The 23298-nt window shown below is 35.9% G+C and overlaps 1 protein-coding gene across 3 annotated transcripts in view; it reads left to right on the top strand.

Annotated features, from left to right (window-relative positions):
• The window catches only part of SLC4A10 (solute carrier family 4 member 10), a 212870-nt gene that overhangs the window by 19144 nt on the left and 170428 nt on the right, over positions 1–23298 (top strand). For 2 of the 3 annotated variants that reach the window (XM_047870584.1, XM_047870583.1), the window contains exon 2: positions 5963–6044. In XM_047870584.1, coding sequence (XP_047726540.1) covers positions 5963–6044 — 82 coding nt within the window. Of the gene's footprint in view, positions 1–5962; positions 6045–23298 lie in introns of those variants that run through there. The other variant, XM_047870585.1, reaches the window with a different exon arrangement.

The raw sequence follows: 23298 nt of genomic DNA, 5'->3' as shown, positions 1-23298 counted from the left end.
GAGAGAGAGAGAGAGAGAGAGAGAGAGAGAGAGAGAGAGAGAGTTTTATATAAATATATGTGGAGTTTTTAAGGATTATATATGTAAGTACATATAAGTATAAATATAAATGTATGTATATAAATATATATAGTTTATATGTGTATATAAATATAAATTTCTAATTTCTAGAAGTCCTACTTTTTTACATCAAGATTTTCAAACTTGGGGTGTCTGAGTGTCTCATTTTGTTAAGCATCCGACTTTGGCTCAGGTCATGATTTCACGGTTTGTGGTTTTGAGCCCCGCCTCTGGCTCTGTGCTGACAGCTCTCAGCTGACAGAAGCAGCTGAGCCTGCTTCTGATTCTATGTCTCTGTCTCTCTTTGCCCCTCCCCCTCTCTCTTTCTCTCTCTCTCTCTTTCTCTCTCTCTCTCTCATAAATAAATAAACATTTAAAAAATTAAAAAAAAAAAGATTTTCAATCTCATCCTGGGTTTTAGAGGTTTTCTTTCCAGACATTTGGATTGTTAGGAGAACAAAATCAGTAGTTCTGTAATTTATTATCTAGTCAGTCTTGCTCTGGGTTCAACTAATATCTTTCACCCTTATTCAAATAAGTAGTCTCTTGTCTTGATACTTGCAACTGAACTTCTACTTTGTCCCCTTGTCTGCCTGGAAAAGATACATTGATCTTTTAAACATCAGCTCACATGTCTTTTTTAATGGAGTCTTTACTTTCTTGGAGAAAAATAATAACTGTTACGGTTGAACATCCCCTGTATGAATTTAATAATGCCATTGTATATTGTACTGAAGGTGAAGTCTATAAGCTCTTTGAGGGAAGCAGCCATGTCTCATTTATTTCTGTGGCCCCAGTGATACAAATAATAATATAAATAACAATGAAAATAAATAACATTTTTTGAGAACTTGGTGAGCAAATTCAAGACCAACAGATTATAATGGCTAATGTTGGAGAAATTACTGCCTGTGTTCTCTTCTAGAATTTCTATGTTTTCATGTCTCACATTTAGGTCTTTAATCCATTTTGAGTTTATTTTTGTGTGTAGTGTTAAAAGATGGTCCAGCTTCATTCTTTTGCACGTAGCTGTTCAGTTTTCCCAGCCCCATTTATTGAAGGATAGGTTGCTTTAAAAAAATTAATATGATAAATAGTCCAGGGAAGAATATTGAAATGAAAATGAACTGCTCTGTCTTTTATTAACTCATTCTCAAATGAGATGAGAATTATCAAAAGGACATGAAAAGTTTTAGTTGTTCTGCTCATGGGATTAACTGTTAGATTTTGATAAAATTAGAAAAGTTTGTTTCTGTGGATATTGTGCTCAAGAGTTATGGTAAATCAGGAAAAAAAATGCATTTTTGTACACTCATAGAGAGCTTCATGATATTTACAAACAATTATAGAAGAAATTGTTGATATTTTTTCCTAAATATTTTAACACCTAAATGTGCTAGCCCATGTTAATTGCTCTTTCATGAGAGACTGTACTGGTTCAAGGTCACTTCAAATATGAGAGCTGAGCTAGAAAGCTCTTTTTTCCATTATTGCTCTCTAGTAATTGTTCAGTAAAAATAATAACAGCAAACTATTCCCTTTAAAGACTTTCTTTGGAGGTAGAAATATTCCCAATTTACATTTATATACATTTGGATTCAACACAAGTGTATTGAGACACTTCTAGCATTAAGGTTTAGAAGTAATCAAATTGTAGAAAGTTATAAAATGTATTTGGTTATGTCAGTTATATGATGTTTGCTCTTAAAATAGTTGAATACAAATTCAGTTTAGTCATAAGCAGAGTTTAACTGGAGAGGATCTTAGATAATACTATTTGTTCCTTCTTTCTTGGGAAGGCATGGAGAAAAGTACTTAAGTGGAACTAGGAAAAGCAAACCATTACTCTCTTGTTGGGAAAAAAATGAAAATAGTTCATCAAAAGATATATATGTAATTACATAATGTGTCCCTACACTTAACATGACAGAAACTTCAAAAATTAAAATATTGATTCGAAAAATATAGTATTGCTATTTGTTCATTTAGTTAGAGGCCTATGTAAATGGATTTAAGATGTGATTTCTGGGGGCGCCTGGGTGGCGCAGTCGGTTAAGCGTCCGACTTCAGCCAGGTCACGATCTCGCGGTCGGTGAGTTCGAGCCCCGCGTGGGGCTCTGGGCTGATGGCTCAGAGCCTGGAGCCTGTTTCCGATTCTGTGTCTCCCTCTCTCTCTGCCCCTCCTCCGTTCATGCTCTGTCTCTCTCTGTCCCAAAAATAAATAAACGTTGAAAAAAAAAATTAAAAAAAAAAAGTGATTTCTGTGTGAACTAATTGCTGTTACTCTGTCCCAGGGTCATAGTCTATCCCAGTGTTTTTCAAATAACAGGTCATAACTCATTTTTTAAAAAGTTTATTTATTTATTTTGGGAGAGAGAGAGAAAGAGTGCAAACAGGGAGGGGCAGAGAGAGAAGAAGAGAGAGAACCTCAAGCAGGTTCCACGTTGTCAGCCAGAGCCGACGAGGGGCTCAAACTCACGAATCGCGAGGCCCTGACCTGAGCTGAAATCAAGAGTCAGACCCTTAACCGACTGAGCCATCCAGGCATCCGTACCACTAATTTTTAAGTACTGAAATAAATTTAATGGATAGTGACTAGTATTTTTAAATGAAACAGAATATCCTGGAATAGAAAATATCATACCACATTGTTTATAGTAAGGGTAAATGTTGGTTTGTGAAACTTTGTTTTGATAACATATATATGAATATGTGACTGTGTTGAATATATATTTCTCACTATGGGTCATGCCCCCACCCCCAAATTTTAAAACATTGTCTTATACTATATACTGGAATAAATGTTTACCCAATAGTGTAGCAAGGGTAAATTGTCTTGAGAGGCAATGCAATAGATTTATGTGTTTTCTCTTGGTGCTAGACTTTGTTCTAAGTAAGTAAATACATATGGATATTAGGGTACATTAATGTATTTGATGTTCAGCAAATCTAAAAAGGGTAGCAATACAAAATGAATTAGAAATGTACTCACTGGTGTATTTGGGATTACCGCACAGTCTGGTGCCCAGTGTCACATGTCCCTGCATTGTCTTCATTCATCACACCCATGCTTACTTGCTCTTGGTCATAGGGAGGAAGGGGAGTACTCTGTTAAAAAGTCTTCAGTAATATTGAAATAATCTTTTGAACTATCTCCACAGTAGAGGAATTTCACTATATGTATTAGTATTAAGTTGTATCTTGGGAATGTTCAACCTAAAAGATCAGACATTTGACATTTGATGTTTCTATGGTCTATCTGGAGAGTATTTAAAGTTCTATGAAACTGCAAAATGAGTCACTTACATTGAGTTACTCATATTCTAGCTTCAAGTTCTTTTCTTTCCATCAATGAAACATTAAAATTAGGGCACTTCAGCTTGTAATTCATATTGTAATTAAATAACCAATTATTTCCTATTTATATTCCACTTCTACATCTGCAAAATTTTATTTTATCTCAATATCCTAACATTAACTGTTCAGTAGAATTATCTTTTGTATGTGAATAGTATATGTAATGTATATAAGTAAGGAGAAAACTGTTTTGTATAAGTTGAAAATTGATTCAGGCCCTTGAAATAAGAATTAAATATTTTATATACAGGGGCAAACATCTGTATAAAACTTCCCATTGTGCAATTGTTTTAAAAGGCTGCCACTGTAATGTATGGTGGAATAATGCTTCTTCTGACCTCTGAACATGGATGCATGACTTAGCTTTTGGCATTCTTCCTAACACCCTGGAGGGCAGAGATATATTCCAATGTGACATATATTTGAATATGTCTTGTACAGAGGATAAATGCAATTTGTAAACATATCAGGAACAGATTCTAGAGAGGCTGAAATTTGCATTTGTCTAGTTCAGGAAAATTATATAAATATATAAGTCTTTAGTTTTTCTATTGCTATTTTGTTCAAACCAACATATTTTTAAAACTTTGCCAAATACAATAACAGTAGGCTCTGAATCATATCTTAATTTTTGTGTTTTTCTTCATTTGTAGTATAGGTTTCTTTCGCTCTGATTTCAGGCACTGCCCTTACCTGTCTCAGCCCATGTTGTCTGAAAGACACAGGACTACAGGCTATAAACCATGTTTTTCTACTGTGTGTCTTGCTGCGTGTGAAGCATAGGAGAGCTGATCTTTCTACGTTGAATAGGTCCTTAGTCTGTAATCCTACAGTTTACAATACTGATTTCTAAAACATGGAGGCCAAAACTTTATCAAGGTTATGCATGGGAATTTAAAGCTTTCGAAGAAGAAACAGAAATCTTTAATTTTTTCTAATAGTCATATACTAGAACAGGCTTAGAAATACATGTTGGAAGATTTATTCATCTTTAGCCTACCTTTTCATTTTCTTTCCTTTCCCTTCCTACCTTTTTCCCTTTGTGTTCAATGTTCACTTTTAAAGCAATTTTTATACAGATATTCACAATCAAATAAAATGTGGAAATAATCTTTCACTTCACTCACTATTTTGTATTTTGTTCATTCCTGCATGGTTTAATGGGTTATACTTTCCTCTCCCCCCCCATTATTTCATTGAATACCAAATCAGTGAGTATATTGTTTTCAGCATATGTACACTGCTCAGAAGAGAGAAGCTCCATCCAGCCATTCTAAATAAGTACAAGAAACTCCCCCAAAACAAACAAACAAAAAAAACCGAAAACCCCAAAACAAAATACAAAAAACCTTCTCTCTCTATATATAGAGACTGTGTAGAGAAAGTGCAATGTATAGGATTATAATTAAAAGTTTAGTTTGAATAAAATGCATTAGACTGTAGCAAAGTAATTAGAGTTGTAGTTTACCTAATAATTGCTGGTAATTGCTTTCAAGACATTAGATCCCCCAACCCCATTTTATTTTATTTTATTTTTTATTTTTTTTCAATATATGAAATTTATTGTCAAATTGGTTTCCATACAACACCCAGCGCTCATCCCAAAAGGTGCCCTCCTCAATACCCATCACCCACCCTCCCCTCCCCCAACCCCATTTTAAATGGCAGTGAAATTATTTCACCTTGCCATAGCATTAGTGGCGTTAATACTAATGATTTCCATATTTTCCTTGTATAGTCCAAATGTTATTCTTGTTAACAAGAATTCTTTATCAGAGATAAAAAAATGCATGTTACAAAATTGACAGGATAACTGTTTGTTTTCTGTTTTTCATTTCACTAACAAATGATGGCAACTGGAATGTTTGACTACCTTTGATTTCATGGAAAGTCAAATGACATTCTTCTCTGAATATGTAGTTAACTTAATTTTAATCTCCTTTTTAAACTAACACTCGATAATCAAATAGAAAGTTGTTTACATTTGAGTGATTGACTTAAACCCCTAAAATATTGGATTTAAATTATAGTTTATTTTCTGAAATTAAGGGAATTATGGGAATATATGTACACTAGTCCACTTTTATCTGTGATTGACCTGAGGTCTACTATGGCCAGGAAGCAGTTGATCTGCCTTCTGAGATACCATCAGAAGGTCAATAGTAGGCTAATGCTATGTCATAGTGCCTACATACATGATTCACCTTGCTTCATCCCATCACATAGGCATTTTAACATATCATGTCATCACAAAAAGGGTAAGTATAGTGCAATAAGATATTCTGAGAGAGAGAGACCATGTTCACATAACTTTTATTATAGGCTATTGTTATAATTGCTCTATTTCATTCTTATTGTTAATCTCTTACTGTGCCTTACTTATAAATTATACTTTATCATAGGTATGTATGCATAGCAAAAAACATAGTTTATATAGGATTTGGTATTAGTGTGATTTCAGGCATCTACAGTGGGTCTTGGAAAGTATCCCTGTGGATAAAGACAAATGAAATGTCATTTGATCTTCTTTCTTCCCATTCTACAGAGAAATGATGAAGAGGCAGTTGTGGATAGAGGTGGAACTCGTTCTATTCTCAAAACACACTTTGAGAAAGAAGATTTAGAAGGTAAGACACTTTTCCCTCCTTGGGATAGTTTTTGTTATGCTTTCTTAAAGTATTTAAAAGAGAAATATGAAGTTTGTCACAATTTGGAGAATTGTAAAAGTAGATATCAGAGTCATGGTGGCGGTGGTGGGTTGTGGATATGATTTCTTTAACGCAGCCTGAAATGCCACCAGGCAGACCTAAAAACAATGAGAAGTATCCATTCATCAAACAGACATGTAATGAATCTCTACTATACATATTCCAGACACTGTGTTGTATGCCAGTCTTTCAGTAATTATTGCTTCAGGAATTACTATCAATTGGGGAACGAAGAAAAAAAAAGTTACGACAGTCCGGCACACTAGGTGTTACATGAGAGGGGACAATAGGACAGGAAGGGCAGCTAGTCCAGCCTATGTTGTCAGAGTAAGTAACTTTCTTTCACTGAAAGAAAGTTAAAGACAACTGACATTCTAGTTTCATTCAGATATATGTGAGAGGTGGAGGCATCAATAGGAAGAAGATCAAATAAGTCAGCAGGGAGGTAGTATGGTCTGACAGTTCAGTGGATGGACTCTGAAACCAAACAGCACTGGATTAAATACGAGTTCTGCCCCTTATTTGCTATGAAAACTTCAGCCAGTTAACTTCTCTGCACCTCAGTTTTCTCAACTGTTAAGATTAGGATAACAATGATTGCACTCTGTGCTGGCAGTGTGGAGCCTGCTTGTGATTCTCTTGCTCTCCCTCTCTCTCTCTGCCCCTCCCCTGCTCACTCTCTCTCTCAAAATAAATACATAAACGTTTAAACAGAAGATAGGGGTAATGATGGCCAAGATATGGAAGCAACCTTACTATCTATAATACACAAATGGATAAGGAAGAGGTCACACACGTACACATACACACGCACATACGAATATTACTCAGTGATAAAAAAGAATGGGATCGTGCCGTTTGTCATGACATGGATGGACCTAGAGGGTATTATGCTAAATGAATTCATTCAGACCAATAAAGAATTCTTATATGTGTAATCTAAAAAAATAAATGAATAAACAAACAAAAAAACAGAATCAGAACTGTAAGTACAGAGAACAAACCGATGTCTGCAGAGATGGGTGGAGGGATGGGCAAAATGGGTAAAGGGGGTGGTAGACCTATGCTTCCAATTATGGAATAAGTCACAGGAATAAAAGGTGCAGAATAGAATAGGGAATATAGTCAATGATATCGTCACAGTGTTGTATGGTGACAGATGGTAGGTATACGTGTGAACATAGCATAATGTATAAATTTGTCCAATCACTGTTATACACTACTGAAACTCATGTAACATGGTGTCAACTATACTCAAATTTAAAAAATATAAAATTTAAAAAATAAAGTAAGGGTAACATTAGAATATATTTCATAAAGTTCTTATGAGAATTAAGGGAAAAATACTTAGAATAGTGCCTGGCATAAGATTTACATTAAGTCTTGATAGTTATTACTACATCACAATTTTTTTCAAAGGATTTTTGTTTGTTTTTAATTTACATCCAAATTAGTCAGCATATAGTGCAACAATGATTTCAGGAGTAGATTCCTTAGTGCCCCTTATCCATTTAGCCCATCCCCCCCTCCCACAACCCCTCCTGTAACCCTCAGTTTGTTCTCCATATTTATGAGTCTCTTCTGTTTTGTCCCCCTCCCTGTTTATATATTCTTTTTGTTTCCCTTCCCTTATGTTCATCTGTTTTGTCTCTTAAAGTCCTCATATGAGTGAAGTCATATGATTGTTGTCTTTCTCTGCCTAATTTCACTTAGCATAATACCCTCCAGTTCCATCCATGTAGTTGCAAATGGCAAGATTTCATTCTTTTTGATTGCTAATACTCCATTGTATATATATACACCACATTTTCTTTATCCATTCATCCACCGATGGACATTTGGGCTTTTTCCATACTTTGGCTATTGTTGATAGTGCTGCTATAAACATGGGGGTGCATGTGTCCTTTTGAAACAGCACACCTATATCCTATGGATAAGTGCCTAGTAGTGCAATTGCTGGGTCATAGGGTAGTTCTAATTTTAGTTTTTTTAAGGAATCTCCATACTGTTTTCCGGAGTGGCTGCACCAGCTTGCATTCCCACCAACAGTGCAAAAGAGATCCTCTTTCTCCGCATCCTCGCCGACATCTGTTGTTGCCTGAGTTGTTAATTGTGAGCCATTCTGATAGGTGTGAGGTGGTATCTTATTGTGGTTTTGATTTTACACCACAATTTAATGTACACTCCTTATTACTTCATTTTCATTTAAAATTTTTTTTTTTTCAACGTTTGTTTATTTTTGCGACAGAGAGAGACAGAGCATGAACGGGGGAGGGGCAGAGAGAGAGGGAGACACAGAATCGGAAACAGGCTCCAGGCTCTGAGCCATCAGCCCAGAGCCTCACGCGGGGCTCAAACTCTCGGACCGCGAGATCGTGACCTGGCTGAAGTCGGACGCTTAACCGACTGCGCCACCCAGGCGCCCCATCATTTTCATTTTAAACCAGAAATTATTATTAGTGAGACACAGGTATATGATATTTTTCATCTTTTGGTTAAAAAAGTAATCTTAAGTAAAAATAATCAGAGATAATTCTTAATAGTCCACCACAGCTGAGAAGTAAGGGATATTCCTCCTAGGAATTGTCAGGTAACTAAATTACAATGGAATTCATAGTTCTTAGATCTTATATTTAGCTACAACAATTGAATAACAGGAGAATTGACATAATATTTAGAGTAAACTTTCAGCAAGTATACCTACTCAGTGCCTGACATTTTGTGTGGTGCACAGAAAATATGCAGGTCTGGGAAGGTTATACTTCCTGAGTGGGTGTAGTGATTTGCTATGCAATCTATTTTCATTACACAAATTGAAGGGAGCACAAACTTGAAAAATCTAAATTGATAAAGGAGAATATGAAGATAATTTCTCCTTGGACTTGAAATGCCATTATATTACATTTTTTCCCCCAGTAGAATATTTACCAGCTACTAATGTCCTGTCATGAATTAAACTACACTTGTATTCACTAAGCACATTTAAGAAAACTCAGTAAACCAAGAAGTTGGCCTAAAAGTATACTCATTGCAGGAAAAAACCATCTTGGGTTTAAAGATTGTGATAATCTGCACACAGATAATTGAAAGTTAACAGTTTAATAATTTATAAAAATTGCAGTGACATACTGGGGCACCTTGGGTGGCTTAGTCGGTTGAGCTTTCAACTTCGGCTCATGTCATGATCCCATGGCTCGTGAGTTCAAGCCCCACTCCAGGCTCTGTGCTGACAGCTCAGAGTCTGGAGCCTGCTTCGGATTCTGTGTCTCATGGGCCTCTGTCTCTGTCCTCCCCCGCTTGTGCGCGCTCTGTCTCTCTCTCTCTCTCTCTCTCTCTCTCTCTCTCTCTCTCACAAATGAATAAACATTAAAAAAAACAATTAAAAAAATTGTAGTGACATACTGAATGTTCCCTTTGGATGGAAAATACATACTACAAAAACAGAATTTAATAAGTTTATTTTAATTATTTTATCAATGTGTATTATATACATATTCTCTTACTTGGCATGGTATTCAGGACAGTGTGATTAAGAGATTTCTGATTGGTGAACACAACTGGATAAGTCAGATTTTCTTCTCTTTACTGATATCTATAGTGGCCATTTTAATCCCAGAAGAGAATAATTGTGGCTAAGTCACTGGTGATTAAAATTAACATCACAGAGTGTGAATGTAACATTACATTTTAGAATCTTGAAATAAAATAGAAAAAACTTACTTATTTTGACTTTCTAAATATTTGTTCTGCTCCCAGACCATACTAAGTAGATAGACATCCTAGCATCTGAGGGTGCTATACAGGATTCTGCTGTGATGCACACAAAGAATCAATAGATCTATCAATGGTTCCCAGAGTGATTATTCTGAATTAGAAAATAATGCAGGTATAGTGTGTTGGATGTCATGGTTCAGGAAAAATCGACTGGCAGCATAATATAAAATGGGTAAGGGGATAGTGCCAGTTATAAAGATAGCACTGCTGCAGGTAATGTGGGTAGTAGTTTCTCCTTTGGTGTAATTAAAGAAAACAGCCAGAGCTCCACATTTTAAGAGCTTCTTTAGCAGGGCACCTGGGTGGCTCAGTCGATTAAGCGTCCAACTTTGGCTCAGGTCATGATCTCACAGCTGTTGAGTTCGAGCCCCGCTTCGGACTCAGTGATGATGCTCAGAGCTTGGAGTCCATTTCAGATTCTGTGTCTCCCTCTCTCTCTGTCCCTTCCCCTCTCGTGCTCTCTGTCTCTGTTTCTCTCAAAAATAAATAAACATTAAAAAAAGAACTTCTTTAGTAATGTAGATAAAACACAAATAGATATTTATTTTAAATAAAATCGAGTTTGGAATTACTATTGAAGAAAAACATGCAATTTATAAACTCTTCATTCAATTAAGATTTTAAATATGAAAATTAGTGTTTATAGGATTTATATGTATGTAAGAGTTATTAATAGCTAATAGAATTACCAGTATAATGTAACATCCTGTGCACAGCTTGTAGAAATGCCAGGTGGTTAAAAATATCTATAAAGTCTCAGGTGAAATATGTTTAATGGAAATGATCACTTGACCATATTAGCAGCTTGGTATAGTATATTAGCTAATGTATTCACATATATTATACATTTTGATGAATGTTATGTCAAATGTATAATTTCTCCCTTCAAATACGTTTTTGTTTTATGTGTATCTTGTACCATTTTTCCTCTCGTTTCCTATTACCTAAAATCAAGAGCATACGATTTTATTAGATTCTGTTCACCTCCTGTTTTTCTACATCAGACAGTTAGTAAATTCTTTGAATCTGTCATCGGGGTGTCTCTTCTCATTTCTTCTTTTTCACTCCCACTGCCACTGCTCTTTTTCTTTCCCTCTCTGTATACTGGGTGCTCTCTTTCCTACAATCCACCCTCCTTAAAACTGCTAGTGTTCTTTCTAAGCTTATTTCTGATTCCAGTAGCAAAATGTAGTGAGCAGCAACTGATTCCCTGTAATTAGACCAAATCAGGATTGTAGGTAGAGCAAAAATTGTTGGGGTTTACCAGTTTTTATTTTTAGTCTCCCACATCCATGTGAGATTAGTACTGTACAAAGTATCAGGTTACAAAAGGAGAAATACATTAATATCCTTGAAATTCCTTCTTCTACTTTCCCTTTAATACATGTGTGGTGGACAGATAAAATATACAGTGCTCAGTTATATTTGAATTTTAGATGAGTAATGAGTAACTTTTTAGTATAGTTATGCCATGCAATATGTTTATTTATTGCTTTTTACTTGCCAAATCTGATAACCTTAGTAGTGGATATTACCACGAACACTAACATCCCCTCTTAAGGATTGAGGTGCTTATTTCTCTGGTTGCTGTCGGTGTTGCCTGCTATTGTCCCACAGCTGAATTCTTCCCCAGAAATTACCTTCCCCTGAAAGTAACTGTTTCTTGCTGAGGCAGCCATCTCCCCTGTGGCATTTTGCATTCAATGAACCATCAGTGAAGGAGTATAAAGGCCTAGCCCCTTTGCTTCAGTTTCTTTCAACTCTGAAGGGTGGTCTCAGCTTCAAAGCCCCTTCTGGAATCAATGAAGGCCTTTACTGCAACTGTACCATAATTAAACTTCTTCCTCTACCAAATGCTGCTGCCCATATTTCTGCAAGGGTGTTATTTCTGACAGTTTTCCTCAATAACCTCCCTGAACACAAATCTCTGTCTCAGAGTCTTGCTGAGGAACCTGACTCACTCATTCATCATTTTCCTGCTCCCTGAACAGTACCAAGAGACATATATACTTGGTAATTAGCAGGACCTTCACATTGGTGTCTTTGTGGGGCTAAGAACAGTTGTAGTGGGTGAGAAGGCTCTCAAACTACTTGTCTTGGCCATGAGAGTGAATGAAAATCAGTATTGCATGCGATACTGGATGGAAATGGCAGAGATTAGTGCCATCTCTGCAGAAATTGTCAAATCATAGAGGACAGTCGTGGATGATTACAGACTCAGCCAAATGGTGGCATCAATTGCCACTGCTTTGTCAGAAATGGAATCTTCTTAGAGCAGGTTAACATGAACTCAGGCATATGGTATGCAACTATTGATGGGGAAAGTGCATTTGTATCTATTACTATCAAGAAGGATTACCAGAAGTAAACATACCCTTGGAAAGTATAACAATATACATTTATGGTCTTGCTCCAGGGCTGTGTTAAATCTCCTACCAATTGTCATAAGAGAGTCCAAAAAGACTTGAACTGAGTGGATTTTCTGCAAAACATTTAAGTTGTTTCACTATACTGAACATATGAACATGAAGTGGCAAGTATGTTGGAGCCCTTGATAAGATAGATGGGTTCCAGGAGTGCCTGGGTGGCTCAGTCGTTCAAGCATATGACTCTGGGTTTCCGATCAGGTCTTGATCTCATGGGTTCATGAGTTCAAGTGCCACATCGGGCTTTGCTTTGATAGTGTGGAGCCTGCTTGGGATTCTCTCTCTTTCTCTCTCTGTGCCCTTCCCCATCTCTGTCTCTGTCTCTCTCTGCCTCTCTCTCAAAATAAATAAACATAAAAAAAACCCAGATGGGTTTCAGATCCTGTTTACTTGTGAATCTGTTAAAAGGACAGTATGAGAGTGCCAACACTGTACTGAGTCTGAAACTCCATGATGGATGGATACATAGGTCTGGTCAGTTTCCACAGGCCCTATAAAAATAACCAAGTGCCCCTTCAGTTACCCTTACTCACTTAGATTCTCTCTTCATTGTTTACCCTGGTCCTACCTACTTTTTCACAATTGATGCCTGTACTTTTTAAAGAATTTAAAATTTTTTTTCAGATATGACCATGTTATATCTTCTGCAGACATAAGAATAAATTAATGGCAACTGTCATATGTCCTAGTAATAACTAGATGATAATAAAGATAAGAAAATTTAGTAAAGATGACATGCTATTATTTTATTAATTTTGACTGAACAGACTGATTTCCAATCAGGGCAACTGGGTTGTTTTTTGCCAAATTTTTAAAAAATGCTTCTTTTGGGGCGCCTGGGTGGCGCAGTCGGTTAAGCGTCCGACTTCAGCCAGGTCACGATCTGGCGGTCCGTGAGTTCGAGCCCCGCGTCGGGCTCTGGGCTGATGGCTCAGAGCCTGGAGCCTGTTTCTGATTCCGTGTCTCCCTCTCTCTCTGCCCCTCCCCCGTTCATGCTCTGTCTCTCTCTGTTTCAAAAATAAATAAACGTTGAAAAAAAAATTAAAAAAAAATGCTTCTTTTGTGCTAAAGAAATCATGATATGGAATTTACCATCTTAACCATTTCTAAGTATACAGTTCAGTAGTGTTAAGTATATTCACATTGTTGTGTAACCAATCTTCAAAACTTTTTCATCTTGGAAAGTGGAAACTCAATACACATTAAGCAATTGCACATTTGCTCCCTACCCATCCTGGAGCAAGCACCATTCTATCTTCTATTTCTGTGAATTTGGATACTCTAGATCCCTTATATAAGTGAAGTCATGTAGTATTTGTCTTTGTGACTAGTTTATTTCATAGCATAATGTCCTCAAGGTTTAGCCATATTGTAGCATGTGTTAGACTTCCTTTCCTTTTTAAGGCTAAATAATACTCCATTGTATGTATATACTACATTTTGTTTATCCATTCATCTGTTGATCAACATGATTGCTTTCATGTCATGGCTATGGTGAAGGGCACTGTTATGAGCATGGGAATGCAAATATTTCTTTGAAATCTACCTTCAATACTTATGAATATATAGCCATAATTGGGATTGCTGGGTCATACAGTAATTCCAGTTTTTAGTTTTTAGAAGAACTGCCATATTGTTTTCCATAGCAATTCATAATTTTACATTCCCATCAAGAGTGCACAAGGGTTCCAATTTCTCCACATCCTTGCCAATACTTGTGATTTTCTCAGATGTAGGGTTTTTTTAAATGTTTATTTATTTTTGAGAGTGACAGAGAGCACAAGCGGGGGAGGGGCAGAGAGAGAGACAGAGACAGAGACAGAGGGGGGAGAGAGAGAGAGAGAGAGAGAGAGAGAGAGAGAGAGAGAGACAGCAGGGGACGGGCAGAGAGAGATGGAGACACAGAATCCAAAGCAGGCTTCATGCTCTGAGCTGTCAGCACAGAGCCTGATGTGGGGCTTAAAATCACAGACTGCGAGATCATCACCTGAGCCGAAGTCAGATCCACACAGGTGCCCCGTCCCTACTTGTGAGTTTCTCTTTGGTTATTTGTTTTTGATAGAAGCCATCCTAATGGGTGTGAGGTGATAATCTCACTGTGGTTTTTGACTTGCATTTTCCTAATAATTCGTGATATTGAGCATCTTCTCATATGCTTGTTGGCTACTTGTTCATCATCTCTAGAAAAATGATTGTTCAAGTCCTTAGCTCCTTGTTTAATTAGGTGTTTTGTTGTTGAGTTGTATGAATTCTTTATATATTCTACATATTAACCTCCTATCAGATATATGATTTGGAAATATTTTCTCCCATTTCATTGGTTGCCTTTTGACTCTGTTGATTGTGTCCTTTGATACAGAGAAAATTTTAGTTTTTATGTAGTCAAATTTGTCTACTTATTCTTTAGTTGCCTATGCTTTTGGTATCATATCTGGGAAATCCTTGCCAAATCCAATGTCATAAAACTTTTCCCTATATTTCCTTCTAATTTATAGTTTTGGGTCATACGTTTAGATCTCTGGTCCATTTTGAGTTAAGTCTGTATATGGTGTAGAATGCTTGCACTTTTACCTTTCATGTTTCTTTGTTGCCTAACATTATAGCTCACATCTCTCCTTACAGGTTAAATATTTCCCCAAATCACTGACATGTAAAGAACCTATTTAGTGAGAGACTATTGTTTTCCATATTTTTAGCAAATGTTTCTATTTTTTACAGTCTGAGAACATAGAAGACACAGTAACCCCCAGGAATATTATTCAAGACTTCTGTTTAAAGCCTTTTAGTTTGGCCCAAATTGGTGCCTTCCCATCTCCGCCATTTGCTAGTGATTTCCCTGCACACAGGAATAGAATGCCCACTCTTCCCATCCATTAGTGTTACCTGACTCCTCTGAAAAGAATAATTATTTTCTTCCTTCACATGTCTCTTTCTGAGTTTACATCTTTTTTATATTAATGTTATGTCATTATTTCTTCTCTTTTTTTTGATTATAAGCTTGTTTAGGGACAAATCATCATCTTACACATATTTACATTTTCCTGTGTTATCTAGCACTTTTTCTTGAATTAGGTAGGTATTAAAATGTGTTGCATTGAATCTCATTTATATGTCATTCAATAACATATCCCTAATCACATAAGCGTGAATTTATATAATGTAATTAGGTGCATAATTAATGTTCATCAAATAATTACCCATGAAATTATTTTACATGTAAATACAGAAGTTTCTGATTATGTTGCACTGCACTGAGATAAATCAATCTAGTTATACTTCAATCTGATTTTCAGGAATTCATAAATGTAGAACTGTAATGGAAAAATTAAACTTACCTTTAAATCTTGGGCTATACATTAAATAAAAGAGACATTTTCTTTATCCTTTATTGCTTTTAGCAGACAGTAAAATACTTTTAAGTCAAGGATTTAATAAAGAAAAGTATACCCCTATATTGATATTCTTTTGGTCATCCCACTTGAGGAGAAAAATGGTTTACTAGTTTATTTCCTTTGGGGATCACTTACTAGATGGTGCACCCAAAGTGCACCTAGCACAAAATGATCATACAATATAGTTCTATCAATGGTAGTACCCTCCCACTTTCTTCCTTCCACCCCATTCCTGAGCTCTTATGGTAACTGAAATGGTTTTCTGACGATAATCATCATGATGTCAAAAGTGGTTTCCACCAAAAAACTAAAGATAATCAGTGCAGATCTTGTATTTATGACACAGTATTTTGCAATCAAAGTAAAAAATAATTGAAAAAAAAAAGGAAGGCAAGAAAGAGCCAAAATTAGGCCTATGACTTTTATTTCTAAACTTTTATCTCCAAGAGAAGGAAAAAGTGGATTCTGTTGGGAGAAACCAAATTTGGCTTCACAAAGACAGAGGTGGGCTTTGAAGGAGGAAGGGTATTCTGAAGGCAAAGAAGGAAGCATTTGTTATATTCTGGAATCGTTAATATGGTATGGCTAAAGCATTGGAATTTCTGCATGGGGCAAAGAATGACTGTAGATGAAGTTTCAAAATTTGCATGACGTAGTAGACAATGACTTAATTCTTGAAATTACTAAATGAGGAGAGTACTATTGTAATCTCCATTTTTTTTTAAATTTTTTTTTTCAACGTTTATTTATTTTTGGGACAGAGAGAGACAGAGCATGAACGGGGGAGGGGCAGAGAGAGAGGGAGACACAGAATCAGAAACAGGCTCCAGGCTCTGAGCCATCAGCCCAGAGCCTGACGCGGGGCTCGAACTCACGGACCGCGAGATCGTGGCCTAGCTGAAGTCGGACGCCCAACCGACTGCGCCACCCAGGCGCCCCTGTAATCTCCATTTTACAGTTAAAGAAACTAAAGCACAGAAGACTAATAGGCCAGGCCAAAGGACTAGCAAGTGGTAGAGCAGGGATTCAAAAATCACAAGGGTCTGGGCTTTTCACAACTGTATTGCAGAATTAAAGATAATACTGAGTCTTGTGTTGTAGAGGACTGAATGGGGCAAGGTGATTGGAAGACTTGGGCATACTTACTCATTTGATCATGACTATTTAAAAAAAGTTAAGATTTTCACGTCCTGTTATAAAGAAATAAAGGATTCAATAACTAATACCCATATCACAATAGTTTTCTGAATAATTTTGCAAAAATTTGAGTTTTATAGTTAATAAATTCCCATTAGAGAGATTCATTTCCGTAAATAAGAGAACCTCTCTCTAACTGAAAACTGGTGAGATCATACCTCATGTTCTCCTATTTTAAATTCTCGCCTCTGCTGCACCACAAAATGAATAATCTTATTGTTTCCTTATTCCAGATGTCTTTTCTTTGAAAAAGGTTCATTTTTCCCTGCCATTATTGGTTGATTAGCTTTTGTGCATTTAGTATTGTTGATATTGGCTCAATGTCAATTAATGGGGCAGTTCTAAGTGGTAGTTGGTCCGTTGGTAATGAGTAATGAAATTAGTTAATTACATAGGACCCATATGAAATTGTACATTTTGCCTGCCAAATACTTTGAATATTTGAGAATGGGAATTAGGCACATAGACTAATACTGAAGAATAGTCAATATTAAATTTCATTTCCTTCTTGAGCAATCTTTGCCACCTGAGCACATTTCATAATGAACTCTTGTATTTTACCATGGGTATCCTAAGAATAAGAAACAAATGAGAGAGTATTGTTTTAAATACTTTTATTTCTAAAATTATCATGTGAGCTATACATCATGTTCCATATTTCTTCATTTTAGTCATTTCATATAATTTGTGTATGTGACACACATCAATATATTTTGATATATATATAATTTATTCATGATGCTTTACCTATTTGAAGTGAGCAACAACTTGATAGTTATTTATAATCTGTTTTTATGGTATATTGTAATTCCAAGAAAATTTGAAAGATCTTAAAGTATTTTTAGAACTTTGGTTATGGTTTATTAGGCCATTTGTAAATAGTTATAGACATGTATTTGCTTGAGGACAGTAACATATATTCTAGTGTGTATATGTAACTATGAAATCCTGCAAATTTATGGTTTCATAATTTCAGGGTCCTGGATATACATTTTGTATCCCTTGCTTAGGATGATAGTTTTTAGGTAGCCAGTCTTAGGATAAAGCCCTTACTGTTAATCACTTTTCATTATTCTTTATAAGTCAAACTGTGTTTAATAATATTTCTACCCATCAAAGGTATGGTATAGCATTTAGGGTATTTGCTTTCTTTTTTTTTTTTTTTTTTGGATGGAGGAGGGTATCTGCTTTCTAATGTGACTTAAATATATAATTTGTGAATTGAATAGGACTGTGTGTGTGTGTGTGTGTGTGTGTGTGTGTGTGTGTAACATTTTCAATCACTATTTCAGAGATATAGATGAAAAGAAATTCCTTTTCATTACGTTAAATATAATCCTATAAATATTAAAAGAAGGAATTTTACAGCATAGAAAGTATCCCTTTAATCCTTAAATATTTGAATCCTTAAATATTGAAAACTTTGAAGACAGACCACAAATGACCAAAGCTTCTTAATATATACCATATAGGTTTATATTAATATTACCCTTTAGTTTTGCGTTTTCCAGGCATCTGAGACTTAAGGGTATTCATTATTTAGTGACACAGTTTAATAATGAGGGAGTAGGACCATGAAGGTGACATTGTGAAGTAGATCAACTTAGTCTACTTCTTGATTAAATTCTAAATCTCTATGTCAGCTGCTAATCTTTCCCCCTGGTGTGATCCTACTTCAAAGCTCCTCTGTTATGTGTGAGTGTAGCCTCCTCAGGTTGTTGCCTTCCTAGAGGGTCGGTCTCACAGTAGTACACGCAGGGCTAGGCTACCACTCAGGTAGGACCTTTCTAGGGAAGTTGTCATCATTCACCAATATTTAATTAAGTGCTAATGGCATAGAAGCACCGGGCCATTTTCTATTTCATACCCTGCATTCTCTAAGGAGGTTTAGATACTGGTGCTGACGGTAGGGCACTTCAGTCCTACATCCCTTTGGAAAAAAATGTCACTGGCCACTTTGCACATAAATGTTTACATTAAAATATAAATTGATATAATAATTGAAAGAGGTCATTTTGATTTTTTGGATAATGCACACCTATAATTTAGCAGTACTGGTAGCACTGGAACCTCAATAGAATTAATTTCACTTTGCGTGCCAGTATTCTGAGATTATTTTTCTGAATGCTGTCTTATATTTTCTCCAAGGAACCTTTTTACTCCCCATTCTATTTTCCTGCTTTCCTGGCAGCCTACTCGTCCCTACTGCCTTTAGACAGAACTGCTGAAAAGCACAATGAAAAAAATTGGATTCTCTTTGCTTCCTTTCTCTATCATTTCTACCCCTTAATGAGGTTCAGGTGGGATGCCAATAAAAGAAACAAAATAATTTGTGATTAGAAGAAGGTAAAATTTTAATTTTCTGATGGTAAATTAAGCTTTTGTCTCTGAGACAGGAAGATTATGAATATTCCTTTTGACCACTTTCGAAACTGCTTCTAAATTAGCTTGGGAGCATTTGTAATAAAAGTATTAAAGTCTTATTAACAAAAGGATATCTAATTTCTAGCTAAATTGTTTAAAATATGCCTATGTTATCCTTTGCATAACTCAGTTTTTTCCTTGTAATGATAATTGCCATGATTTAATTAGATGACATAGTGCCAAAGCATTTTATGACATCACAGCTATTAATACAAAATTACAGTGTCAGCAACACCAATGCAGTTGTTAACAGTGATCGCAAAAACAAAAGTCATGTTAGTAAGTTGAGACATGGACTGTTTATGTGAATAGCTTATTTCTTAGTGTGTATCCTATTTGACTATTAAAAAGTGCTCTTAATTGCCAACTACAGTGGCTCTCTGTCCTCATCCTTTTTGAATTCTCTGTTGCTTTTAGAACTTTGACAATGCCTTAGCTTTTAGACCTCTCTTCTCTTATCTTTCTTTCCTTGGCTGATACTTTTCTCAGATCCTGTCTTCCTTGGTATTTTTCTATTTTACCCTTTAACCTCTCTTCTTCTGCCTGACATTTCTGTATTTTTTCAAAATAACATTAGTTTTAGTGTTTTAAAAATTATTAAAATAATATGCATTCCATTAGAAAAATCCAAGAAATACAATAAGTATAAAGAAGACAAGCAAAACAACAATCCTGAAAATGCACCTCCTAAAAGTAATATATTAATATTCTGAGCAGATTAATAATGGAATTAATATTATGAACAAAACATTAATTATGTGTCATAAACATATACATGATTATAACTAAACTATATATAAGTGGATTTATGGTACCCTTTTAACTTTTAAATTACTCTCTTTTCATTAAAAAACATCAGGTCGCCTGGGTGGCTCAGTCGGCTAAACATCTGACTTCTGCTTGGTCATGATCTCGTGGTTTGTGAGTTTGAGCCCCGCATTGGGTTCTGTGCTGACAGCTCAGAACCTGGAGCCTGCTTCGGATTCTGTGTCTCCCTCTCTCTCTGCCCCTTCCTCGCTTGCACTCTGTATGTGTCTCTCTCAAAAATAAATAAACATTAAAAAAATTAAAAAAAAAACACCCCAAAACATCAGCATCTTTCCATGTTAGTATAGATACTATTCTTTTAAATTTCTAATTGGCATTTTATTGCATGGTTATACCATGCTTTATTTTACTAATCCCTTGTCAATGGAAGTTTTATTTCTCATTTTTGTCTTTTAAACATGCAGCTTTGCACATTATTGTATATGTATCTCTGTGCATTTGACCCTCCCTACACAATCTCAGAAACAGATTCACTACCTCAAAAGGTTATTAAATTAAAATTTTGATACAGGTTTAAAAAAAAAATTTTTAATGTTTATTTCTGAAAGACAGGGAGAGACAGAGGGTGAGCAGGGGAGGGGCAGAGAGAGAGATACAGAATCTGAAGCAGGCTCCAGGCTCTGAGCTGTCAGCACAGAGCCGTGGGGCTCAAATTCATGAACTGTGAGATAATGACCTGAGCTGAAGTCAGATGCTTAACCAAGTCACCCAGGTGCCCCATACATGTTTTTATATTGGCTTCCATAATGATTATACTGAAATACACTCCCATTAACATGTGAGAGGTTCCATCTATTTCTTCAAAACTTTGACAATTACAATTCTCATCTATCTTTGAAATGTTTATTTCTCTCCACATTGATTCTTTTTTCCTTCTTACTCTTCATATTTTCCCTGGATGTTTCACTTCCTGGAATATTATTTCCACCAGTAGGTGCTGTAGGTGTCTATATGGGCATAACCAAAATGCTCCAGATGTGTCCTGTGGATCTTCATATATTGATTATATCTAACTAGGGTAGACACATTGGAGAAGGTGGATATGACCTCAGGAGAGGTCATCTCATACAAATATTAGTTGAGGAAAATGCTAAGGGAATACTTAAAAAAACATGACTGCTAAATTAAGATATTTGGAAGATTGTTATATAGATGACAAAATATATTATCATTTTAACATGGAAATAGTAGAGTTTCATATAAGGAAAAAAAACCATATTAAGTTGTTAAAATTGCCCTATTGGCTATGGTTACTTAGCAATATGCTTAGTTTTAGAAATGTTGAGTCCAGTGAGGAGGGCACCTGTTGGGATGAGCCCTGAGTGTTGTATGGAAACCAATTTGACAATAAATTTCATATTAAAAAAAAAAGAAAATAAAGAAATGTTGAGTTAACTTCTATTTATTTAGTTTAGTATTAGAAATGTTAACTCCTATTTATTTCACATGTTAAAATGAGAGGTATTTAATCAGACGGTCTCTGAAGAATTTTCCGGTTGTAAATTCTGTGATCTTGAGAGTGAAATTTAGACTATGCTTTAATATATAAATTCCTTGTTAACTTTGCTTAATATTTAAATATGTGGAGGTTTTTAAGTTTTCTGACTGAAAGAAATTTTAAATCTGAAAAGGAATGCTGACTCAATATAAATGAAGGGGTTAGAAATGTCCTATAAGTATTTAACACCACAGAAACTTATTTTACACCTTTCTTGAGGACGAAAACAATCCGAAGTGAAGTAATGCACCCTTATTTATCTGATTATACACTTAGTTACTTACTTGAAACTTTGAAAAGTTTTATAAGGAAGTATAAGGTGCTAAGAGAGCGTATGCTGGCCTGGCAGTTATATGTTAGACAGATGTGATAGATCTGGTCACATGGTACCGTAAGAGCTCCTGGAAGCAACAGCAGGAAACCGGCGCGCAAGTCCTCTCCAAGCCTTTGTGTCACACTTGCTGATGTCCTGGAGGTCCACACAAGTCATCCGGCCAAGCCAAGAGTCAAGGGTTGGAGGAATAGATTTCACCACAGCTGGGAGAAACTGATAAAATATTTGGGGCCATTAGAAAAAATCTACCACATTATCTCTTATTTGTATATAACTATACAGAAAGGCCGTGTTTTTTCATCTTTACTTTCCAATGTTTTGTTTTATTCTTTTGGTTCTATAGTTGAATCCCACCCACTTTCTTCATGGAAACCTTTTTCTTCTCAATGACTCTTCCATTTTCCCAAACGAGTCTCTCTCTTTGTCCTTAATTACCGTAATTCCCAGAATGAGCCACTTTCTACATGTGCACATGTCTTTTGGATTAACACGATACAAAACTAAATCTGGAATAGTTTACAGTTTTACATTTTTTGCTCATTTCCTAAGCTATTTCCCTAAAGCAAAGTGGCAGAGCTGTTGAAAAATCATAAATTAATTAAAATGCATTGGGGAGGTGGAGGGTACCACCTTCTCTTTTGCGTTCATTTTTTAAAGTATCCCAGAACAGATGTTGATTTATTTTCTCCCTCTTCCTTGCAACATAAAACAACAAACATAAATGTTTTAAAACAATGGTGAAATTGCGAGCTTCTGTGATTATAAAAGTACATATTATATCTTTCCTTATTTTGCCCCTGCTCTAGCATGCATCTCACACTATCCCCCCAAAATGCTCCTTGGTTTTTGCACACATTATCCCATTCCTCTGCTAATGCAAAACCTACTTATTGTTTACGACTCAAGTTAAGTTCTACCTTCTCCGTGAAACTTTCCTCGATTGTTCAAGTTATTCTTGATTTCGCTCTAATATGAATTCCTACAGCATTTGATGGCTGATACCACATAAGAACATTAGCTTTAATGTAGATTGTAATTGTTTACTGCTTTTTTTTTTTTTTTTTTTTTTTTTTTTGCAGTTCTGCCGTTTTATTTATTTTTGGGACAGAGAGAGACAGAGCATGAACGGGGGAGGGGCAGAGAGAGAGGGAGACACAGAATCGGAAACAGGCTCCCGGCTCTGAGCCGTCAGCCCAGAGCCCGTCGCGGGGCTCGAACTCACGGGCCGTGAGATCGTGACCTGGCTGAAGTTGGACGCTTAACCGATTGCCCCACCCAGGCGCCCCTGTTTACTGCTTTT

The sequence above is a fragment of the Prionailurus viverrinus genome, chromosome C1, assembly GCF_022837055.1.
Source record: "Prionailurus viverrinus isolate Anna chromosome C1, UM_Priviv_1.0, whole genome shotgun sequence".
NCBI lineage: Eukaryota > Metazoa > Chordata > Mammalia > Carnivora > Felidae > Prionailurus > Prionailurus viverrinus.
This window is presented reverse-complemented; position numbering and strand designations above follow the sequence as displayed.